Raw genomic sequence first — 19922 nt, forward strand, 5'->3', positions numbered from 1 at the left:
TTCGTTAATTTACACTTTCAAGGTTAATACATGAGAGGATCCCAAATATTTTGATATTTTCTAAAGAAAAATCACTATGAAGTCTTAAAAATATAAATAAAATTTATATATTTATATGTCGGTTTGGTTCGGGTTTTTTTACTCAATACCAAATAAAGTCAAACCAAACTTAGTCGGGTTTAATCGGTTTGGTTTAATTTTTCGGTTTGGTGCGGTTTTCCGGTTCGGTTTGAACACCCCTACTTAACAGATAGGTAGAGTAAATATAGCATCAATTCTACCACTCGGTAAAGAAATCCCTTAAGAGCAAAAGAATATCGATCGGACAGATTTCGATGAACAACCGAATAAAAAGGTAGAATAATAATAGCATCAATTCTACCGATCTGGTAGATAAATCCTGAAGAACAAAAGTATAATAATTAGTTAGACTTCGATAAACAGTTTAATCCGATAAAAAAAAAACTGAAGAGTTGTATGCGGATCCGAGGCCATTTTATAAATACTGCTAATTTTAAGAACTCTCGACTAAGATTGGTCCTTACTCCTTACAAGCCATTCCTGTCAATCTCCCTATTATTGACCATTTGACCTCTCTCCAGCTTCCATACTCCTCAGGAATTCCAAGCTAGATTCACAAAGTCCGCGTAGTTCGTAAAAATTGTACAGGCGCTTTATTTGGTTGCTCTTATTCTACCCATTTTTTAAAAAAAATTTAATTTGTATCTACTTTTTAAATAACTTCAGGTCTTTTTTTTTTATCCTCCTTCGTTTTCTTCTTCTCCTTCTTCTTCTTCGGCTGACAATGATTTTATATGGTGATTGTAAACATATTTTAATGTAGTTTATAATGTTTTACAATGACGAGCTTTTATGACGGTTTATTTTTTACTATTGCTTAGGGTTTCTTCTTCTTCTTTTTCTTAATTGCAAAGTGGGTTCATTAGATTTATTGTTGTTTTGACAAATTGATGATTGAGGTTTGTTCCTGATGATATTTGGAGGTAATATTTCAAATTTGAGCTCATTTGGAGTAGATTTAGGTATTAAATCGTATATTGAATTGTTATAGTTCGAAGAACAAATTTTTGTTTCTTGACAATTTGCACTTCAGGCCTATTTGGCCTTAAGTGTATAAAAATGTTGGTTGCACTTCAGACCTTTTGGTCTTAAGTGCATCTGAAGTGCAATTTTTCACTTCAGACTTATTGGCCTTAAGTGTAGAGAAATGTTTGTTGCACTTCATACCTTTTGGCCTTAAGTGCATCGGAAGTGCAATTTTTCACTTCAGACTTATTGGCCTTAAGTGTAGCAAAACGTTTGTTGCACTTCAGATCTTTTGGCCTTAAGTGCATCGGAAGTGCAATTTTTTACTTCAAACTTATTGGCCTTAAGTGCATCTGAAGTGTAATTTTTTACTTCAAACTTATTGGCCTTAAGTGCATCTGAAGTACAATTTTTCACTTCAGACCTATTAGCCTTAAGTGTATGAAACTATAGGTTGCACTTCAGACCTATTTGACCTTAAGTGCATTTGAAGTATAATTTTTTTTATTTCAGACTAATTTTTTTAACTTCAGACCCGATAAATCTGAAGTTGATCTTAAAATGTGTATGTTTGCAAATTTTTTTGTAAAGAGGAAATAAATTCAACTGTAATACCAAAACAGGATATAGATGCAAAAGCCTAGTTCAGTCTCAGATGACAAAATAAGGCCGACTACTGCCCAGTTTGTTTTCCAGGAGAATGAGTTGTGAGTGGGTCCCACTCGACAAGATTCAGGCGAACGTCACAAATAGCCACTAAAAGCTGTGACTTTTATTTTAAAGCCACCGTTTTCAATGTATTTAGACTTTAGCCACTCCTTTTAAAAAACTTATACCTGACTGGACGAAAATACCCTTCTGGTATAACTTATACCTACGCTATCAACACAAGCAGCAGTTACACAAAGAAAAGAAGCGAGCAACAACAGCAGTTACCACAGCGGCGATCAAATGAGGACGAACCACCATTTTTCTTCCCGATTTCAAAAATTCAGCAATCTAATCCAAAAAACGACATAGATAAACAGTAAGTTGTAATTTCATGTGTTTCTATCAATTTTTATTTCGCTATAGTTATACTTTTTTAGATCTGTATTGATTTGATTATATATTAGATAAGAATTTGATTATTTTTGAATTTCTGGATTGATAAATTTATAGACACCGCCTCCTAGCAGTCCTTAACTTTTAATTTCATGTTTAAATGTTAAAGGATAGGCAGTCGTTAGCTTTTAATTTCTGGTTCAAAAGTTAAGGACTGGCAGTCCTTAACTTTTAATTCCATGTTTAAAACTTAAGGACTGGCAGTCCTTAACTTTTTATTCCATGTTTAAATGTTAAAGGACAGGCAGTCCTTAGCTTTTAATTTCTGGTTCAAAAGTTTAGGACTGTCTGTCCTTAACTTTTAATTCCATGTTTAAAACTTAAGGACTGGCAGTCCTTAACTTTTAATTTTAATTCCATGTTTAAATGTTAAAGGACAAACAGTCCTTAGCTTTTAATTTCTGGTTCAAAAGTTAAGGACTGATAGTCCTTAACTTTTAATTCCATATTTAAAACTTAAGGACTGGCAGTCCTTAACTTTTAATTTTAATTCCATGTTTAAATGTTAAAGGACAGACAGTCCTTAGCTTTTAATTTCTGGTTCAAAAGTTAAGGACTGGCAGTCCTTAACTTTTAATTCCATATTTAAAACTTAAGGACTGACAGTCCTTAACTTTTTAATTTTAATTCCATGTTTAAATGTTAAAGGACAGACCGTCCTTAGCTTTTAATTTCTGGTTCAAAAGTTAAGGACTGACAGTCCTTAACTTTTAATTCCATGTTTAAAACTTAAGGACTAGCAGTCCTTAACATTTAATTCCATGTTTAAATGTTAAGGATTGGCAGTTCTTAACTTTAATTACATGTTTAAATGTTAAAGGACTGACAGTTCTTAACTTTAATTACATGTTTAAATGTTAAGGACTGGCAGTCCTTAACTTTAATTACATGTTTAAATATTAAGGACAGACAGTCCTTATCTTGGTCTTGCCCTTACAGTACACCTGTTCTTAATTCTACAAGATTGCTTTATAACGTATGTCCTTTGTTTCCCATTCTCTTGACTTGTAGGATGGAAACAATATGCATAATAGTTGCTTTTAATGGTAGATAGACTGAAGACTATAAATATCTTGATCATCAAACAAAGCTTTTCCTAGCACCTGAGTCAATTCAGTTTGAAGATTTCGTTAAACAGATTTTTGAGCTTATTGAATTGGATAGAGAAAAGTTTGAAATAGTGATATGGTTTGATATCAACCTTGGAACAAGCAAAGGAATGCTTGTATCCAAAGATTTAGATCTTCACACATGTATAGAGTTGCTAAAAACTCATTCACTCTTCAAGAGCTGTCGTTTCATAGTTGATATTTCGGAAAGAGTTTTTGCATCAACAAGCAATGAACATGCCAACACAAAAACTCAACATGACAATCAAGAGCGATGCCAACAGATAGTTGAAGTAGATATGGTTGAAGCTCAACCATTAAATGAAGAGGTGCATCAAACATTTGATTCTATTCAAGTAGAAGGACAAAGCATTATAGAGATTGACAACGAACAAGCTTTGGGTATTCAAGTCTTAGAGAGTGCACCGGTAATCGAAGTAGTTGCTGACAAAACCTGCACTCAAATAACTAAACGAAGATCAAATTTGAAACAAAAAGAATCCCCAACTACGATATTAAGAGAAAATGCTTCTTTGGATCAAATAAAAGTCGGATCAGTATTTGACAAGAAGAAGAGCATAATTAATTGTTTTTCTAATGTAGCAATCAAAGGACATTTTGAATTCAAAGTTGTTAGATCAAGCTCAACAAGATATTCGTTGACATGCAATGATGATAGGTGTCGTTGGTGTGTGCGTGCTTTCAGAATTAAAGACTCAACATTATTCAAGATAGTAAAGCTTGAGAAAAAGCATGACTGCTCTGTTAACACTAGGAAAGTAGATCAAAGGCATGCTACTTCAAAGTTGATTAGTGGTTACATTATCGATAATCTTCGGGACCCAATATTTGAAGTTACACCAGCTTTTGTTATGGCAGAGATGCAAAAATTGCATGGACTAGACATTGGATATCACAAGGCGTGGCGTGCTATTCAACATGCTTCCGCTTTAATAAGAGGAAGTCCCGAAGAAAATTATGAATTATTGTGTTCATACTTGTATATGATGACAAGTAAAAACCCGGGAACTTATACTAACATAAAGATAGACGACAACAACAGGTAAACAATTTAGGACATGCTGTCTTTAGCCTTGTTAACTTTTGAGTTATAACCAGAAGTTGAGGACTGCCTATCCTTAAGTTTTGAACTTGTAATTAAAAGTTAAGGACTTCCAGTCCTTAAGTTTTGAACTTTGAAATAAAAGTTAAGGACAACATGTCCTTAACTTTATAACTTGTAAATGTAAGTTAAGGACTGACTGTCCTAAACTTCGGGTATTTTAACCTTGTTTTATATTGTATTTTCAGGTTTCTTTATATGTTTTACGCATATGGATCATCGATAGCTGGTTGGAATCATTGTAGACCAGTGATTGCTATTGATGCGACTTTTTTGAAGTCAAAATATCGTGGTGTTTTAATGATTTCAGTTTCAAAAGATGCAAATAACCAAATTTTCCCATTAGCCTTTGGAATAGCAGAATCTGAAAACAACAATTCCTATGAGTGGTACTTTAGTCAGCTTCGCAATGCAATTGGGAGCCGTGAGAATTTGATTTTTTTATCAGACAGGCATCAAGCTATTGCAAATGGCATTGTAAAGGTATATCCTAAAAGCCATCATGGGATTTGCATCTATCATTTGGAGCAGAACCTAAAGCGAAGAAAGGTGAAAAGTGAGGTCATAAAACTTTTCCAAAGTGCTGCAAGAGTATACAAGCGTAAAGAGTTTGACATATACATGTCAGATATTGCAAATGTAGATAAGAAAACTTATGACTACTTGATGGAAGAACCACCGGAAAGATGGGCATGTTCTTGTAGTCCACAACGAAGATATGACATGCTCACAACAAACATAGTTGAGTCGATGAATTCAGTGCTATTAGAAGCAAGGGAGCTGCCTATACTAAGAATGATGGATTTCATTCAAGTGAAGCTACAACATTGGTTTTATGAAAGAAGAAATAAAGCAGAAGGAACATTTTATGATGTTTCTTGTTGGGTAGAGGAGGAATTGAAGAACAGAATAGATTTAGCATTTACTTTGAACGTAAGTATTATGTTTTATGTTTATATTATGATTTTGACATTTTTTAACATAATGTACTCACTTATAATTTTTCAACATTGAAGGTCTTCCCTGTTGATTCATGGCGTTCTAGAGTTGAAGAAGAAGGAATAACTTTCTTGGTGGACTTAAACAAAAGAACATGTGATTGTTTTCAATTTCAACTTGATGAATTACCATGCATACATGCAATTGCAGCTATCGAGAAGAGAAACATCAAGAAGTCCGACTTTTGTTCGCACTGGTACTTAAAGGAATCTTGGTTGAAAACATATGAAAGACAAATACATCCTGTAGGACATACTGATTCATGGATTGTACCAAAGAGTGTTAAGTCACAAATTGTTAAACCTCCAGATTTCAAAGTGTCACCAGGTAGAAGGCAAAAGAAAAGGCATATTCCTGCTACCGAGCCATCAAAAATAACATTCAAATGTGGTCATTGCAGAAGAATTGGTCATAATAGAACAAATTGTATATATTCTCCGGCACTCCATCCATTTTCAAGAAAGCATAGAGAATAGTAGAAATATACACTTATGTTTATCGACTCTTTTAAGTTTTTGCTATAGATTGTATTCATTATTATTCTAATTTGAGCGGATGCCTAGATTTTCAATATTTATATCTTGTTACGTTCTTTTAATTTCTTTTGAGTTCAACAATTAAAAGTTATTAACAGGAGTCAGTAAGTTCAACTTGCAATTTTGAAAACGTAATGACTGTCTGTCCTTAACTTTGAATTTCAAGTTCAAAAGTTAAGGACATGAGGTCCTTAAGTTATAGTCCCATGTTAAAAACTTAAGGACTGTCTATCCTTAACTTTGAATTTCAAGTTCAAAAGTTAAGGATATGAGGTCCTTAAGTTATAGTCCCATGTTAAAAACTTGAGGACTGTTTGTCATTAACTACAGGAGTCCTTAAGTTTGAAATACAAGTTAAAAACTTAAGGACTGTCTGTCCTTAACTTTAAATTTTAAGTTCAAACGTTAAGGACATGAGGTCCTTAAGTTATAGTCCCATGTTAAAAACTTGAGGACTGTCTGTCCTTAACTTTGAATTTTAAGTTCAAACGTTAAGGACATAGGTCCTTAAGTTATAGTCCCATGTTAAAAACTTGAGGACTGTTTGTCATTAACTACAGGAGTCCTTAAGTTTGAAATACAAGTTCAAAAGTTAAGGACATGAGGTCCTTAAGTTATAGTCCCATGTTCAAAACTTAAGGACTGTCGGCCCTTAACTTTGAATTTCAAGTTCAAAAGTTAAGGACATTTGGTCCTTAACTTTGAATTTGAAGTTCACTTACACTTAGTCATGAACAAATACTAACAAACTCAATGGACAAATCAACAGTTGAGAGAAACAACGAAATAAATAACAAAATGCCTTGACATAACTTTTGAAATTGTAATTTTGCATAGCTGTTACAAAAAATTACGCTATGCCAACAAAACAAAATATAAGTGCCTTTTCACAAATTTACAGAATATTTCAGAACTATCCTAAACTGGCATAATTCAGATGTCACCTTTACAGCAATTTTATACAAAAATAACACCACAATTTCTTTACAACTCCTTTGGACAGAATGTTTCATTTTCACTCTCATAATCATCACCAACATTTTCTGGTGGAGTATCATAACCAGAATTTCTTTTCCATTCACCATGTGCCCAAAGATTTGCAGCAAGTTCTTTTCGAAAGTCTTTTATGTCTTCGGGTTGGAATTGCTGCACGTCCTTTCCAATCATCAGCAACTCGGCAAATTTGATCAGGAATGCACCACAATCAGTCCTAAGAGAAATGTAAGATATGCAGTGAATTAAACAATAAATCTTAAGTACATATAAATAATATAACAAATAATAACACATACGATCCAGTTTGGTGTGGTGATCTTTGCCACTGTATATCAAATTTGTTGAAGACATTCCCAAAAGACTTGTGATTTTTGTCAAACTGTGAGAACTTTAGCAAATGGGGGATCATGCGTGCATACATTTGCATGTAGTTCATTCCTGCTTCATATGGCTCACTGTATATGGAATCATATACATCAATCTTTTTTTGATTCAAGTCCAATACTCCCAACAAAAAGTGTGTCACAGCTTCATCATCTTCTGAAGGAAGCCGACATGGAAAAAAGATTTTGTCAACCTCAGTCCATGCAATTCCACATCTACGTCTGTCCCCCCACACATATGGTATCAGAAATAACTGATTATCACCAGCACACCAAAACTCATCACTAGCATCTTCACTGAAATCTTTATACACAAGTGCCATATAATTATCAAAAAGAACATCAGTAGTTGTGCATCGAAAAGGATGATCGCGAGGGTGGTAGCATTCCTTTCTTTCTCAGATAATAGAGAGCAATGTCAATATGCTTCATAAAAAGGCAAAAAATAAAACAAATCAATAACAAATCAGTCATAAAATAATGAAAAAATGATAAATTAATAATAGAAAAAATAAATGCCTTGTGAATTATCTAACCTTATCATCAAGAACAAATTTGCTATCTGAAAGCTCAAGGAAAAATATTTTGCTACTGATTTTTTGATGATACAATTTGTATGGTTTTTTCCTCAAACTATTATCATCAGCATATAAATCAATTTGTCCCCTGAAAATTTTGAAAATGTCAAGTTAGAATTTTGAAAACTTTAATCTATAAGTTAAGGACCAAGTGTCCTTAGCTTTTGAATTTGATACTCAAACTTAAGGACTGCATGTCCTTAGCTTATGAATTTTGAATTCAAACTTAAGGACAAGAAGTCCTTAAGTTTTAAACTTGAATCTATAAGTTAAGGACAGTTAGTCCTAAAATTAGTCTTACAATCACAGAAGTTAAGGATGTAGTGAAACACATTAAGAAGACTTACTCTTTTTTGCGACCTCTCCTTTTCTCCTTGCCCAACCACACAATGAATTTCTTCACTAATTTTTCATCTTCTTTGGCATAATGAAAAATACACCTACGAGTATAGGTTGATTTTATCCAACCTGAACTCTTCAGAGTATTTTGATTGTCTGCCTTGGAACTTACTGCTTTTCCTTCCTTATCAAAAGGAGATTTCAACTGCCAGCTTAACTTCTTGTTCCTTTTACCTTGACAAAGTTCTTCTTCAACATTTCCTTCACCCTCCATAGTCAAAGTCACATCAATGTCCATTTGTATACTTGGAGGAGTAGGAGTAAGAAGAGAAAATGACGGACCATCATAACCAATACTGTCTCTCTTTCTTTTCCTTGTATATTGGTTAAGATCGTCATCATTGGTGTCCTCTTTGTTTTCCTCTGTTGGCGATACTATATATATATATACATATTCATATTAGTTTTCTGCAGCAGGTCAAATGAGGAGACAAAATTTCAATTGTGCATATAATAATTAGGGCACAATCAGTACTTGTCTTCTCCGTAGTACCTTCTTGTGTTTTTTCAAGAGACAACTCAGCTAAAATATTGCGTGCAACATTTTCTTTTTCTTGTAATTCCACATTTTCTTTATCTTGCAGTTGTTCACCATGATCTTTAGATGCTTGTTGACAAGATTCTGCAAAAATATTTACAACAGCTAACATGTTAATAATCTTTAATTAAAACAAACATATATAAAATTTAAAAAGCACTGCCTAACCATTTGCAATATCCAAGATCATTCCAGCTACATCATCATCATCACATGTTGCATCTATAGATTTGGAACCAATCTTACTTCTGCCTATGTCTTGAGATTGTAGTCCAGTTTTCTCTTGATACTGCACTCCAGCTTCTCCGCTTGCTGCTTCAAAAGATACAATATATAATGAAATAAAGATACAATATATAATGAAAATTTTATCTAACCTTGACTGGCACAAGTTTGAACTCCAAATTTTTCTTTGTATGACAGCGGTGTAGAGAGATCATACGTTCCTTCTAAGCATTTGCATACAATCTCGCTGACACTTGTCCCCAATGGACTTGTTAAATCCTCCTGTGATTGCAATCCACAAACTCTACAAATTTTCTCCGGCACTCCACAAACTTCTGCATGCACATGCATAGTTTATATGTATTAATCTATTGAATATACATTTCAACGAAAATAAAAATAAAAATCTATAACTAACCTTTCCCAATATCAGTAACATTTTCAGTTTCATCATCTAGATGTGCATCTCTAAATTCTCTTTCATACTGACCCTCTGCATGCACATCCATATAATCACGTTCAACACCACCTGCATCTTGGTTGAATATGCCAGTACGCTCAGTAGCACGACAATGATCATCAACTCCATATTTTCTAATTGGAACACTAGATTCTCTATCTGTGTTCATCTGATCAGCTTTCCCAAACATGTTCATCAAAGTATCAAGCTTTGATCCTAGAGTTTTCTTTAAATCCTGAGAAAGCAACTAAGTTACAAAGAGAAGGACATGTTTAAAACTTAAGGACAGGCAGTCCTTAAGTTTGAACTTAAAGTTCAAAACTTAAGGAAATGCAATCCTTAAGTTTGAACTCCAAGTTCAAAAGTTAAGGACAAGAAGTCCTTAACTTTGAATTCCAAGTTCAAAACTTAAGGACATGATGTCCTTAAGTTTCATTTCAAAATTCAAAAGTTAAGGACAAGAAGTCACTATCTTTCAATTCCAAGTTCAAAATTTAATGACACAAAATCCTAAAGTTGGACTAACTGAAATTACCTTGATTTCGTTCTCAATCTTTTTTCTGATACAACAATTTTCTGATTAACTCTGGTAACTTTTGCTTGCAAATCCTTCTTAAAACTCTCTGATAATCTCTGAATCAAAAAACATAATATAAAAAAAGGTGTTCGTAAGCAAGAAATAATCAAATAAAAAACTAATACTATTCAAAGGTAGAAACACATACTCTAACAATTTCCTTAAGTACGCCTTCGTCAAATTGTGTGGAAGAAGACCTTGAGCCTCGATCTTGTGAAACTGGCTCCTCTACACAAAGAGGCTCTGTATCTTCTTCTTCCACGGGAATAAAGGGTGACACCTCAATCAACTTAAACACCTATTATATAAGAAAAACTAAACATAAGTATACATAACTAAAACAAATAAACAAAAAAGAGATAGTAATTACATTAACTTACTTTTTTATTATGGAAATATTTTCTACAAAGAGCATCAAATTGTGGAGACTTCATTTCAGAATAACATAACATTCGAGGATAACCAACTTCTTTGAAGTTCACAAATTGTTTCTCTTGGAAAATAGGAAGTACTTCCATAATCCAGACACAAAACGCAAAAGGAAAGCCAACTAAAGTGTAGCTATCAATATCTTTTTCTTTCTCTTTCTCCTTCTGAACATCATTCTCATTTGATTTCAAGCAACTCTTCAATGATTTTAATAGCGTCTCATAAGCAAGAGAGCCCCAGTTGAAGGAAGCGCAAAGTGCATCATCGTCAACAATTTTCATTATTTGCTCCGACACATTCCTATTTTTCCTCTTGCCCATCAAAACCGACTCAACAAAATAGAGTGTTGCCAACTTCAAAGCATCATCATCACTACCAGCAAATGATGAAGTTGTACCATGTGGGCGACTAGAAATAAAACTATACAAATTAGCCAACTCAATTTTGTCCTTTCCAGGGAAATAGACTCTTAAAAGCCTATTCTCTTTCTCATTTAAACCTTTCATGTCAAGCGACGAATAAGACTTCAAACCAGTAATAATATGGAATGCATCACGAGTAAACTTAATATCGCGGTCAAATACCTTGAAGGTCATCGAATCAGGTTCATTACTAACAATTTCAGAAAGCAATACACAGTGCATAAGTTTACCCGAGAACTTCACACTTTGTAATCTGAAGAAGTTGCCAAAAATACTTTCCCTCAATTTCTTCCATTGGCTATTCGACAGAAAACTTTTAATTGTTTCCTTATATTGAAAATCTCCTTTCCAATATACCAGAAAATTACGCCAATCGTCAAAATCAAAAAAATGATCGCCTTCCATTATAACACTAGAAAAGAAGGAAAAACAAACAAAGATTAGGACTTAACTTAAAATTTCAAGTTTAAAAGTTAAGCAAATACAATCCTTAACTTTAAATTTTAAGTGCAAACGTTAAAGAAATACAGTCCTTAACTTATACTTTCAACTTCCAAAGTTAAGGACACTTAGTCCTTAACTTCAAGTTTCATGTGCAAAAGTTAAGGACAATAAGTCCTTAACTTTAAATTGTAAATGCAAAGGTTAAGGAAATACAGTCCTTAACTTATACTTTCAACATCCAAAGTTAAGGACACTTAGTCCTTAACTTCAAGTTTCATGTGCAAAAGTTAAGGACAATCAGTCCTTAACTTTAAATTGTAAGTGCATAGGTTAAGGAAATACAGTCCTTAACATATACTTTCAACATCCAAAGTTAAGGACACTTTGTCCTTAACTTCAAGTTTCATGTGCAAAAGTTAAGGACAATCAGTCCTTAACTTTGAATTCCAACTACAAAATTTAATGTCGTTTCTTCTTTACATTTAATGAACACAGTTAACTGAAAATTCATAATCAGTAAGCTTATGAATTTCTACGACTATTTTTATGAAATATACCTACATAATCAAATATATTGAATCAACCACAAACACATTTCAAATTTCACACACTAAAAATTTATCAAAAACAGAATCACACAAAATATACTACACTGAATCAACATATAATGCTAATTTTTGAAATTTCACACATACTTCACACGGCATTGAACCAACTTACAAATAAAGAAAACGAAAATGCATAAAAAAAAAATATATTACCAATCGCGATTGATAGAAGATGACGGAGAAGATGAAGGAGCAGAAGTTTAACTGAGATTGCAGTTTGCATACGAGGAAGATGAAGAAGCGCAGAACTCTGAACGGATGAAATAAGGGTTTTCGTCGATTTTGGGATTATACAAGAAATAGAGAAAGGGTAATTGCGTCTTTTCCCCCTTAATAGTGGCTATTTTTGATAAGCATTTTAAATAGTGGATAAAAATTAAATACACCTTTATTTAGTGACTACTACACGCCATTTTTACACAAGATCAGAGAGTTGAGGCCTACATGTCGATAGATTTTGGACACGTCTCAAGACGAGAAATTAATTGATATCGTGCTAAGGAGAGAAATTTGACTAGGTAGAGAAAACTAGTTGAAAAATGAAACGTTTTTTTATATACGTGTCATTTTCATGACTCAGCTGCATCTTGTTTCCACACGAAAAAAATAGCAGCAAACCCTAACCTTCTTCGCCCTCACTGCAATTTCAAAACCATTCTCCGCCTCATCAGTTTGAACTTGAGATTTATTAGATAGACAAATCAGATTAACAAATGCAAACAAACAAAATGCAGATATATACTTACACGTATACACACATGTATCATACGTTTCGGGTCAATCCTTCACGAGTTCCTTCCACAGATTACAAAAATACAGTACACTACACACTGAGTAAGAGTTGTTTTGGCTCGCCTCCTATAAATGCCATTGTCTCTCTGTGTAACGGTTGCACATCTGGGATTGTCAGCGAAGTCGATGGCGATTCCCCCGAGAAATGCAGGCGAAGGTTTTATCCTCTGCTGATTAATTCTTCCTAGTCATCTTCTTGTAAGAAATCTCAGACGTTTTGGCCCAAAGACGGTGTGTGGGAATCAGTTTGGTTGAGATGGCTGATCCTGATTCGTCAGCATCGGGTGAGCCATCTAACGCGCCTGTGCCGGTGGTTGGAGCAATTTCTATATCTGGAAGGCAGCGTTCAATGGAAGATGCGATTTCAGTTAGACCTAATCTTTGCTCGCCCAATCTCAGTCGCGGCCGACCCATTGATTTCTTTGCTGTTTACGATGGACATGGTGGACCTCATGTAATTCTCCACCTTTTTTATCATTCACTTTTCTTCTTTGACCATTTTGACTTCACTTGATAATTTTCAAACTCCAATTGACAGATTTCAGTACTAAACCTAGATTAATTATTTAAACTAGTACAATACATTTTTTTTTAACAAATTCATAAACGTTCAAGTTTAACCCTTGATAACCTAAAAGTAATAGATCTTTCTAATAATTGTTTGGCCTCTTAAAAATATACTTCTTCTATGGAATATACGGTATTAACAATCCGCGTAAAGTAAGTTAAAATAAGGAAAGGTGAAAAAAAAATACAAAGAAATGAGCATCCCAGCATTAAAGAACTGGAGCGAATAGGGAATATTAATTTTTTAAGTAGAAGTAAATTGAAAGATTGTTATTTTGGTGATGCAGGCAGCTGTGCTGTGTAGAGATAGGATGTACTTGGTACTACAAGAAGAGCTAATGCTGGTGCGAACAACCGTAGACATGAGCAGCAGCGGCAGCTCTCGCCGGGGAAGACGAGAACGATTGGAAAGGCAGAGGGTTACGGAGGCATGGAAAAGAGTGCTGCGGCGATGTTTCCATAGGATAGACGAGATGGCTTCATTCACTTGCTGCGAGTGTGGTACAGGTACCCCATGCGGCTGCCCACCCAACACCTTGGGAATGGCGGGCTCCACCGCTGTGATGGCAGTCGTGACGGAGGAAACTATAATAGTAGCCAACTGTGGTGACTCACGCGCCGTCCTTAGCCGTGGTGGAAGGGCCATCCCTCTTTCTTTTGATCATAAGGTATAATATTACGTCTCATTTCATAGGACAGAATTTTAGTTGGAGAATTTTAATAAGTTTCAGCTTGCACATGATAGGAACGAAATTATTCTGAACCTAAAATGTCAGCATCAGAGCCACAGACTGTCAAACTAGGAAAAAAGAGGTAAAAAGGACTTCTAAGTCTTGTGAGAACACATTTTTTTGGTTAACAAAAAAAGTGTAATTAAAGAAGTTCGGGTCAAATTAAGAATAACAAAAGTTATGGGTATTATTAAAATTTTCAAAAACCATACTCACTCAAATTATTTCAAATTTTCATTTCCCTCTTCTTTCTTCTTCCTTACTTTCTTCTTTCTCTTTAATTTTGTTGGTGTTCATGGTTTGGTTTGGATCGGTTTTTACTTAAAAAGAAACCAAACCAAGTAAGTCAGTTTTCCAAATATTAGAACCAAACCAAATTAAGTCGGTTTTTCCTCGATTCGGTTTATGTCGGATTTTGTCGTTTTTTTCGGTTTTTTCGGTTATTTGTCGGTTTTTTCTTAAATATAAGACATACACTACCAAACACATATTCCGGTAACCACATTTTCAACGTAACACTATCAAATCAATTGCCCTTTGAGAAATCTATTATTTACCAAGATATATTGATGATAATTTAATCAAATAGTGATGAATAATTTAAGGACTCAATTAAAAATATATTATTTTTAACACGAAATGGATTTTTACACTTAACAAAAGAAATCTACCAATCAAACTAGAATGTAAAGGTAAAGAACTATACTAAAAGTGCAAACTATTAACATTTACCATAAATTTTTTGAAACTTTGTATAAAAATTATACATATATATAAGTGTAATAATAAATTTGAAATAGCTAATCCTATAGTCGGTTTGGTTCGGTTTTTTTCTGAATAAAACCAAAACCAAACCAAACCAAAAAGTATCGGTTTTTTTGGTCGGTTTGGTTTGGTTTTCGGTTTGGCTCGATTTTTCGGGTTTTTATGAACACCCCTAGCTGCAGGTAGTTAGGTAGTTCAGGTATGTCATCTTCTTCTTCTTCATTTTCTACTTGGTCTTTTTCTTCTTTTCCTCTTCATCTCATAATTTTATCTTCTTCTTCTTTTTCATTTTATCTTTGGTTTAAAATATACAAAAAAAAAAGAAGAGAAAAATATGAAATTTTGCAAAGTGAGTATTTTGACAAAATACCCTCTAGAAATTTTAAGACATCCCCATAAATGAGTATTTTGTTGAAACATCCGGGGATGTTCGAAACATCTCCCCGTAACATATCCCGGGTTGTTTGAAACATCCATCGGGATGTTTGAAACATCTCCCGGGATATTTGAAACATCTCCCGGGTTGTTTGAACATCCATCAGGATGTTTGAAACAACCCCGCGACTTTTGAAACATCTCTCGTGATTTTTGAAATATCCATCGGGATAAATGAAACACCTCCCGTGAAGTTTGAATCATCCCCGGGATGTTTGAAACGTACATCGGGGTGGAGTAGGAGGGGATGTTTTTGTAAGTAAAAAACTTTGGGGTTTTTAAAAATTATGTCATTAACTCTAATAACAAAAGTGTCCCTTCTACCCCATTCTTAATACTTTTGTCTTAAAAATATATATAAGTTTTGAAGTGTCTTAAAAATTTAAATCCCCCGTCAAACTACATGAAACTTTAATTTTATACGCTTTTAAATTGTACTTCATTGAAGTTTCCAATTAAGAATTTATTAAATATTCTCTAAAATGTTTTTTATAATAATATAAACGAGAAAGAAGCTCCCTTGATTTAAACATAATGGGCTGAACCCTTCAAGATGTTTCCTACTGAACTTATTTTACCATTAAAATTATGAGTCCACAATATTTATTGAGATTTTAGTAACATACATATCTATCTTCTGGGTAAAAATTTATGGGCGCCTTCCGGCTCATAATATCACATTTGAGTCGTGATTTTCTTTACATGGCACTTTATTTACAACTTCCCCCCTTGGTATTACCATATATACGTTAATTGAGTTTACTTCCACTTATTGAGGTTACTGCTAATGCATCTAAAAATGAATTTCTGTCACACTTAACCCATTAGGTTAATACCCATCTTGTATTCATTCAAATTAAAGAGAATACGATTATAAGTAGACTGCTACACTATATTTTGTTAATATTCTTCTCTTCAGTTAACATCTCATTTCTTCCTTCTTTCCACTTTTTGGACATAGCAAACAACTAGTATTATTTCCACTCCTTTCATCTATATGGTGGCTCACCTTTTTTTATGTGCGTTGAGAAAACTATGATTTTACTGCACTCTCATAAGAATGAAATAGAAACACTCTTTTACTGTCCTTTCTTCCTTTTGCAGACTTCTTTCTCCCTGAATAACGCTCATATATCACATTTTATTAATGCACACACATAGGATACAGTTGTTCAAAACTTAAGCTTACAACTCATATTCATGGTCCTCTTAAGTTCTCATAAATCAAGCCAATTATTTTTAGCTTCAGTATTAGTCTGTTAGACATAGAGAACATTTTATAATACCATGTATAAAATGATTATCCTCATTAAAACTAACTTGACTTTCTGTTGCAGCCAGACAGACAAAACGAGCGTGCTAGAATAGAGTCATGTGGAGGCCGAGTTCTTTTTGCAGATTGTCCACGAGTTCAAGGAATTCTCGCCATGTCTAGGGCAATAGGTAACTTGTTTTTCCATTCGCAGTAACCTGTTTCTCTATGTAATGACATTAGTGCAGTTGTCAATTTCCATACAATCAGTCTAAGGAAATTGGCGTAAAAACTGTAGCTTTATTTTTTCCCCCTTAAATTTCAAGGGTTGGAATGCAGATTGCCTCTAGTATTGGCAGGCAGTATTCCTTCTTCAGATAGCAATATTTACTCCTCAATAGGAACAACCGCAACCCTATGATGAGTAGCAGTTGAGCTAAGAAAAGCCTTAACTGGTTTCTAACCTACAATTAAGGGCACTTATCTTGTGTCAGGCCTCAAAAAAAAAAAAATATTTGAGACAAAAGAACACTGATTATCAATTAATGGTTGTGCATATTGGGACTAAACCACTATTATGGAAGTTAAAAGTGTCATCTCACCTAGCTTCTTGCGAAAGAAATGGATTAGTTCTAGTAAAAAGAGGATGTCCAGATTAAATGAATTCCTAGGCAATGTAACCATCATCCATTTTAGGGTCTGTGTCTTTTCTATGGTATGAAATAGAGACCGATCAAGGTTTATAGCACCTTCCATACTTAGGGTTTTACGTTGGAATGTGCATGGTGTGCATGTAGGCAGAATGCTGTTTGTCCGCTTATTAAATACCGCTTATAAGACGACAAAGCAGAAACAAAATTCAGTAAGTTTGGTTGGACATCTTTTGAGTTGCCATTTATGCATCAAGTTGATCAGCCGTTTTCCAGTAAGGTTAGTGATGGTTCAGGAAGATAATTTATGTTGCCATAAATGGATGTATACCTCTTTCTTTGACCCTCGTCAATGCTGTATCTTTGATTGGACAGTTTTACTAGAGGGGTATAATAGTGATATAACCTAATCCTTTAGACTACTCTCCATAGCATTATCTCCTTGTTAGGATGTTGTAATATGTAAAACTCCACCAATAATAGCAGGGGAAGTTGTAAAGAAACAAAGTCATCTTCAACAACTAAAAAACTGATTTTGCTGCAAATTTTATTGCTAATGTTGTTTTCATATGCTAAGGTTTGTCATTCTTTCCACCCACGGACTTTTTCCCAAAGAGGTATGCTGATTATTTGACGCTTCCTTTCTCTGTTCTTTTCTTTTATTTCTTAACTGTTTACTAACAATATTTGCATAAAACTTGTACAGAGGTGTAGTTGTTGAATGCTATGAGCCTGTAATGCTAATCGAGTCCAGCTTTTTGTACTACCCTAACAGTACTATCTTAGTATTGTATATCAATAAAAACTTACCTTATCAAAAAAAAAGTGCAGTTTTTGTCATTTGATAGTGGAACAGGACCTATAATCATTAATTAAATTGCATCTGGTAGGGGATACTATAATTGGAATGCTCTAAGTCTAAATAGTAACATGCATCTTCGGTATTGCACAAACCATTTTTCCTTTCATTAACTTTTTTATTAGTCTCATAGACATAAGAGTTGGAGAATGCAAAATGACCAGATCTACATGAGAAGTTGCAGTCCATTATTTCTTCCGGATTTTTCCTGTAATGTGGATCTGTATCCTTACCCCTCTGGAAGTATATCAGATTGATGAGCTTATCTGAAATGTTTGGATTTTTTCTGATTGGCTTTGTTACTGTTATCTGGCATTGTTACACATTTACGCTCCCAGTATAGCTCTCTAAATATGTTACTCTCTCTCTCTCTCTCTCTCACACACACACACATCGTTTGGAGTAGTTCATTTTTCTGATTGTATGGTTTATCTACTAGTTCATTATTGACATACTACTACTTGTCAGGATAGAGATTTAATTAAAAAAGGAGTATTGAATATTCCTTGTTTTATTTCTCATTGCAAACAGGAGACAAGTATCTAAAGCCATATGTGACATCCGAGCCTGAGATTACCTTCACAAAAAGGGAAGCAGAGGATGAGTGCCTGATTCTTGCCAGTGATGGATTGTGGGACGTCATATCAACTGAAATGGCGTGTGAGGTGGCTAGAGAGTGTCTTCGAGAAGAAAATCCAACTGGAAACCATAGTTTCAGGCCTTGGGTCGAAGGTGATGGTGAAGGAGCAATATTTTCTTCCCAAAGTGCATCAGCAGCAGCGCTGCTTACTCGGCTTGCTCTGGGCCGTAATAGTTATGATAACATCAGTGTAATTGTGGTTGATTTGAAGAGAAATTATGCTGGACGATAGTTTCAGCACAAGGTAACTTCTTGAATTGAACTTATTGGATAGTATATCCATCCAAGGGGAACATTTAGAGATGGTTTATTAACCTTTTTTTTTTAAGACAATGATCAGTGCTTAAATTAATGACTTCTATTTGGTTCTTCTCTTCTTTTTCCATTATCAAGTGGTCTTCTAGATGATGAATGATGCGAACTCCATGTTTTCATTGCCATTGGGATTGGGTTTCCCAAATTAACACTCTACACCAGCTTTGATCCCGGTAGCACCTATGTGACTTGCAGATAGAATATATACTGGCATTTTTCCTTTATAATTCGTAGATGTAGAATTAACCCTTAGACATCAGGATCTTAGTGACAATCTATTGAACATTAAGGGGTGTGATGTAGACAGTCTACCCTAACGTAAGCGTTAGTTGTCACGACTCGAACCCGTGACCTATAGGTCACACAGAGACAACTTTATTGTTGCTCCAAAGTTCCCTTCATATAGTTTCATGTGTGAGAATCTTATTAAAATTACTTCAGTTTCCGCTGATTTTGTATTGTTGCATATGGAAAAGTACCTCGCGGGCACCAAGCTTGCACGGAATTTTGGATTTGGAATGCAGTAAAAGGCTAACCCAAAAATTGGTTGAATTTTCATTACTTCAGTATCCAAAATCCAAAGCCGTGCTTACTATAAGAATAAGGTTTCTTGAGGAATGGCAACCCATAATTTCTTTGATGATACTGTATGAAAAAATGCACGATCTGAAAATTACATGAAGATATCAATCTTTCATGAGAACAGTCAGAAATTGAACATAATTTCTCATTGTTAGATTAAAGAGGAAATATAACGGGACTAAACTTGATTGATAGTAGGAGTGGCAAACGGGCGGGTCGGGGGTTGGATATGGTTCGGGTTGAAAACGGGTAATGAAAATACGGATAAATTATTCGATCCCACCCATATTTAATACGGATAAAAAACATGTTAACCGACGGATAATATGGTTTGATCACTTTTGGGAGAATTCCTAG

The 19922-nt window shown here is 34.3% G+C and overlaps 4 protein-coding genes across 4 annotated transcripts; 2 read left to right on the forward strand and 2 right to left on the reverse strand.

Moving 5' to 3' along the window:
• The first annotated feature begins 3370 nt into the window (after positions 1-3370).
• Positions 3371-5026, forward strand: LOC138887975 (uncharacterized). Its single transcript, XM_070169768.1, has 3 exons — positions 3371-4323; positions 4572-4866; positions 5012-5026. The coding sequence occupies exons 1-3, from the start codon at positions 3371-3373 to the stop codon at positions 5024-5026; spliced, it is 1263 nt and encodes a 420-aa protein (XP_070025869.1).
• Positions 5027-6702: 1676 nt separating this feature from the next.
• LOC138886908 (putative ubiquitin-like-specific protease 1B) lies at positions 6703-7683 on the reverse strand. The gene is made up of 2 exons (XM_070168591.1): positions 7211-7683; positions 6703-7128 (listed from the first exon to the last, which is right to left on the reverse strand). Exons 1-2 carry the CDS (start codon positions 7618-7620, stop codon positions 6903-6905), a joined length of 636 nt encoding a protein of 211 aa, XP_070024692.1. The 5' UTR covers positions 7621-7683; the 3' UTR covers positions 6703-6902.
• A 1453-nt stretch (positions 7684-9136) lies between these two features.
• Positions 9137-10070, reverse strand: LOC138886909 (uncharacterized). The gene is made up of 3 exons (XM_070168592.1): positions 10033-10070; positions 9456-9732; positions 9137-9372 (listed from the first exon to the last, which is right to left on the reverse strand). Exons 2-3 carry the CDS (start codon positions 9691-9693, stop codon positions 9185-9187), a joined length of 426 nt encoding a protein of 141 aa, XP_070024693.1. The 5' UTR covers positions 9694-9732; positions 10033-10070; the 3' UTR covers positions 9137-9184.
• Positions 10071-13025: 2955 nt separating this feature from the next.
• LOC104227463 (probable protein phosphatase 2C 75) lies at positions 13026-19030 on the forward strand. Its single transcript, XM_009779705.2, has 4 exons — positions 13026-13223; positions 13624-14004; positions 16605-16710; positions 18560-19030. The coding sequence occupies exons 1-4, from the start codon at positions 13026-13028 to the stop codon at positions 18898-18900; spliced, it is 1026 nt and encodes a 341-aa protein (XP_009778007.1). The 3' UTR covers positions 18901-19030.
• Positions 19031-19922: the final 892 nt, after the last annotated feature.

The sequence above is a fragment of the Nicotiana sylvestris genome, chromosome 3 (assembly GCF_000393655.2).
Source record: "Nicotiana sylvestris chromosome 3, ASM39365v2, whole genome shotgun sequence".
NCBI classification, from domain to species: domain Eukaryota; kingdom Viridiplantae; phylum Streptophyta; class Magnoliopsida; order Solanales; family Solanaceae; genus Nicotiana; species Nicotiana sylvestris.

Coding starts and splice junctions, on each gene's coding strand:
- LOC138886908 (XM_070168591.1), bottom strand. CDS start 7,620: ATGGCACTTGTGTATAAAGATTTCAGTGAAGATGCTAGTGATGAGTTT. Junction 7,129..7,210: donor TCACCACACCAAACTGGATC/GTATGTGTTATT, acceptor CATTTCTCTTAG/GACTGATTGTGGTGCATTCC.
- LOC138887975 (XM_070169768.1), top strand. CDS start 3,371: ATGCTTGTATCCAAAGATTTAGATCTTCACACATGTATAGAGTTGCTA. Junction 4,324..4,571: donor AAGATAGACGACAACAACAG/GTAAACAATTTA, acceptor TTGTATTTTCAG/GTTTCTTTATATGTTTTACG.
- LOC104227463 (XM_009779705.2), top strand. CDS start 13,026: ATGGCTGATCCTGATTCGTCAGCATCGGGTGAGCCATCTAACGCGCCT. Junction 13,224..13,623: donor ATGGACATGGTGGACCTCAT/GTAATTCTCCAC, acceptor TTGGTGATGCAG/GCAGCTGTGCTGTGTAGAGA. Junction 14,005..16,604: donor CTCTTTCTTTTGATCATAAG/GTATAATATTAC, acceptor TTTCTGTTGCAG/CCAGACAGACAAAACGAGCG.
- LOC138886909 (XM_070168592.1), bottom strand. CDS start 9,693: ATGAACATGTTTGGGAAAGCTGATCAGATGAACACAGATAGAGAATCT. Junction 9,373..9,455: donor TGTTACTGATATTGGGAAAG/GTTAGTTATAGA, acceptor ATGTGCATGCAG/AAGTTTGTGGAGTGCCGGAG.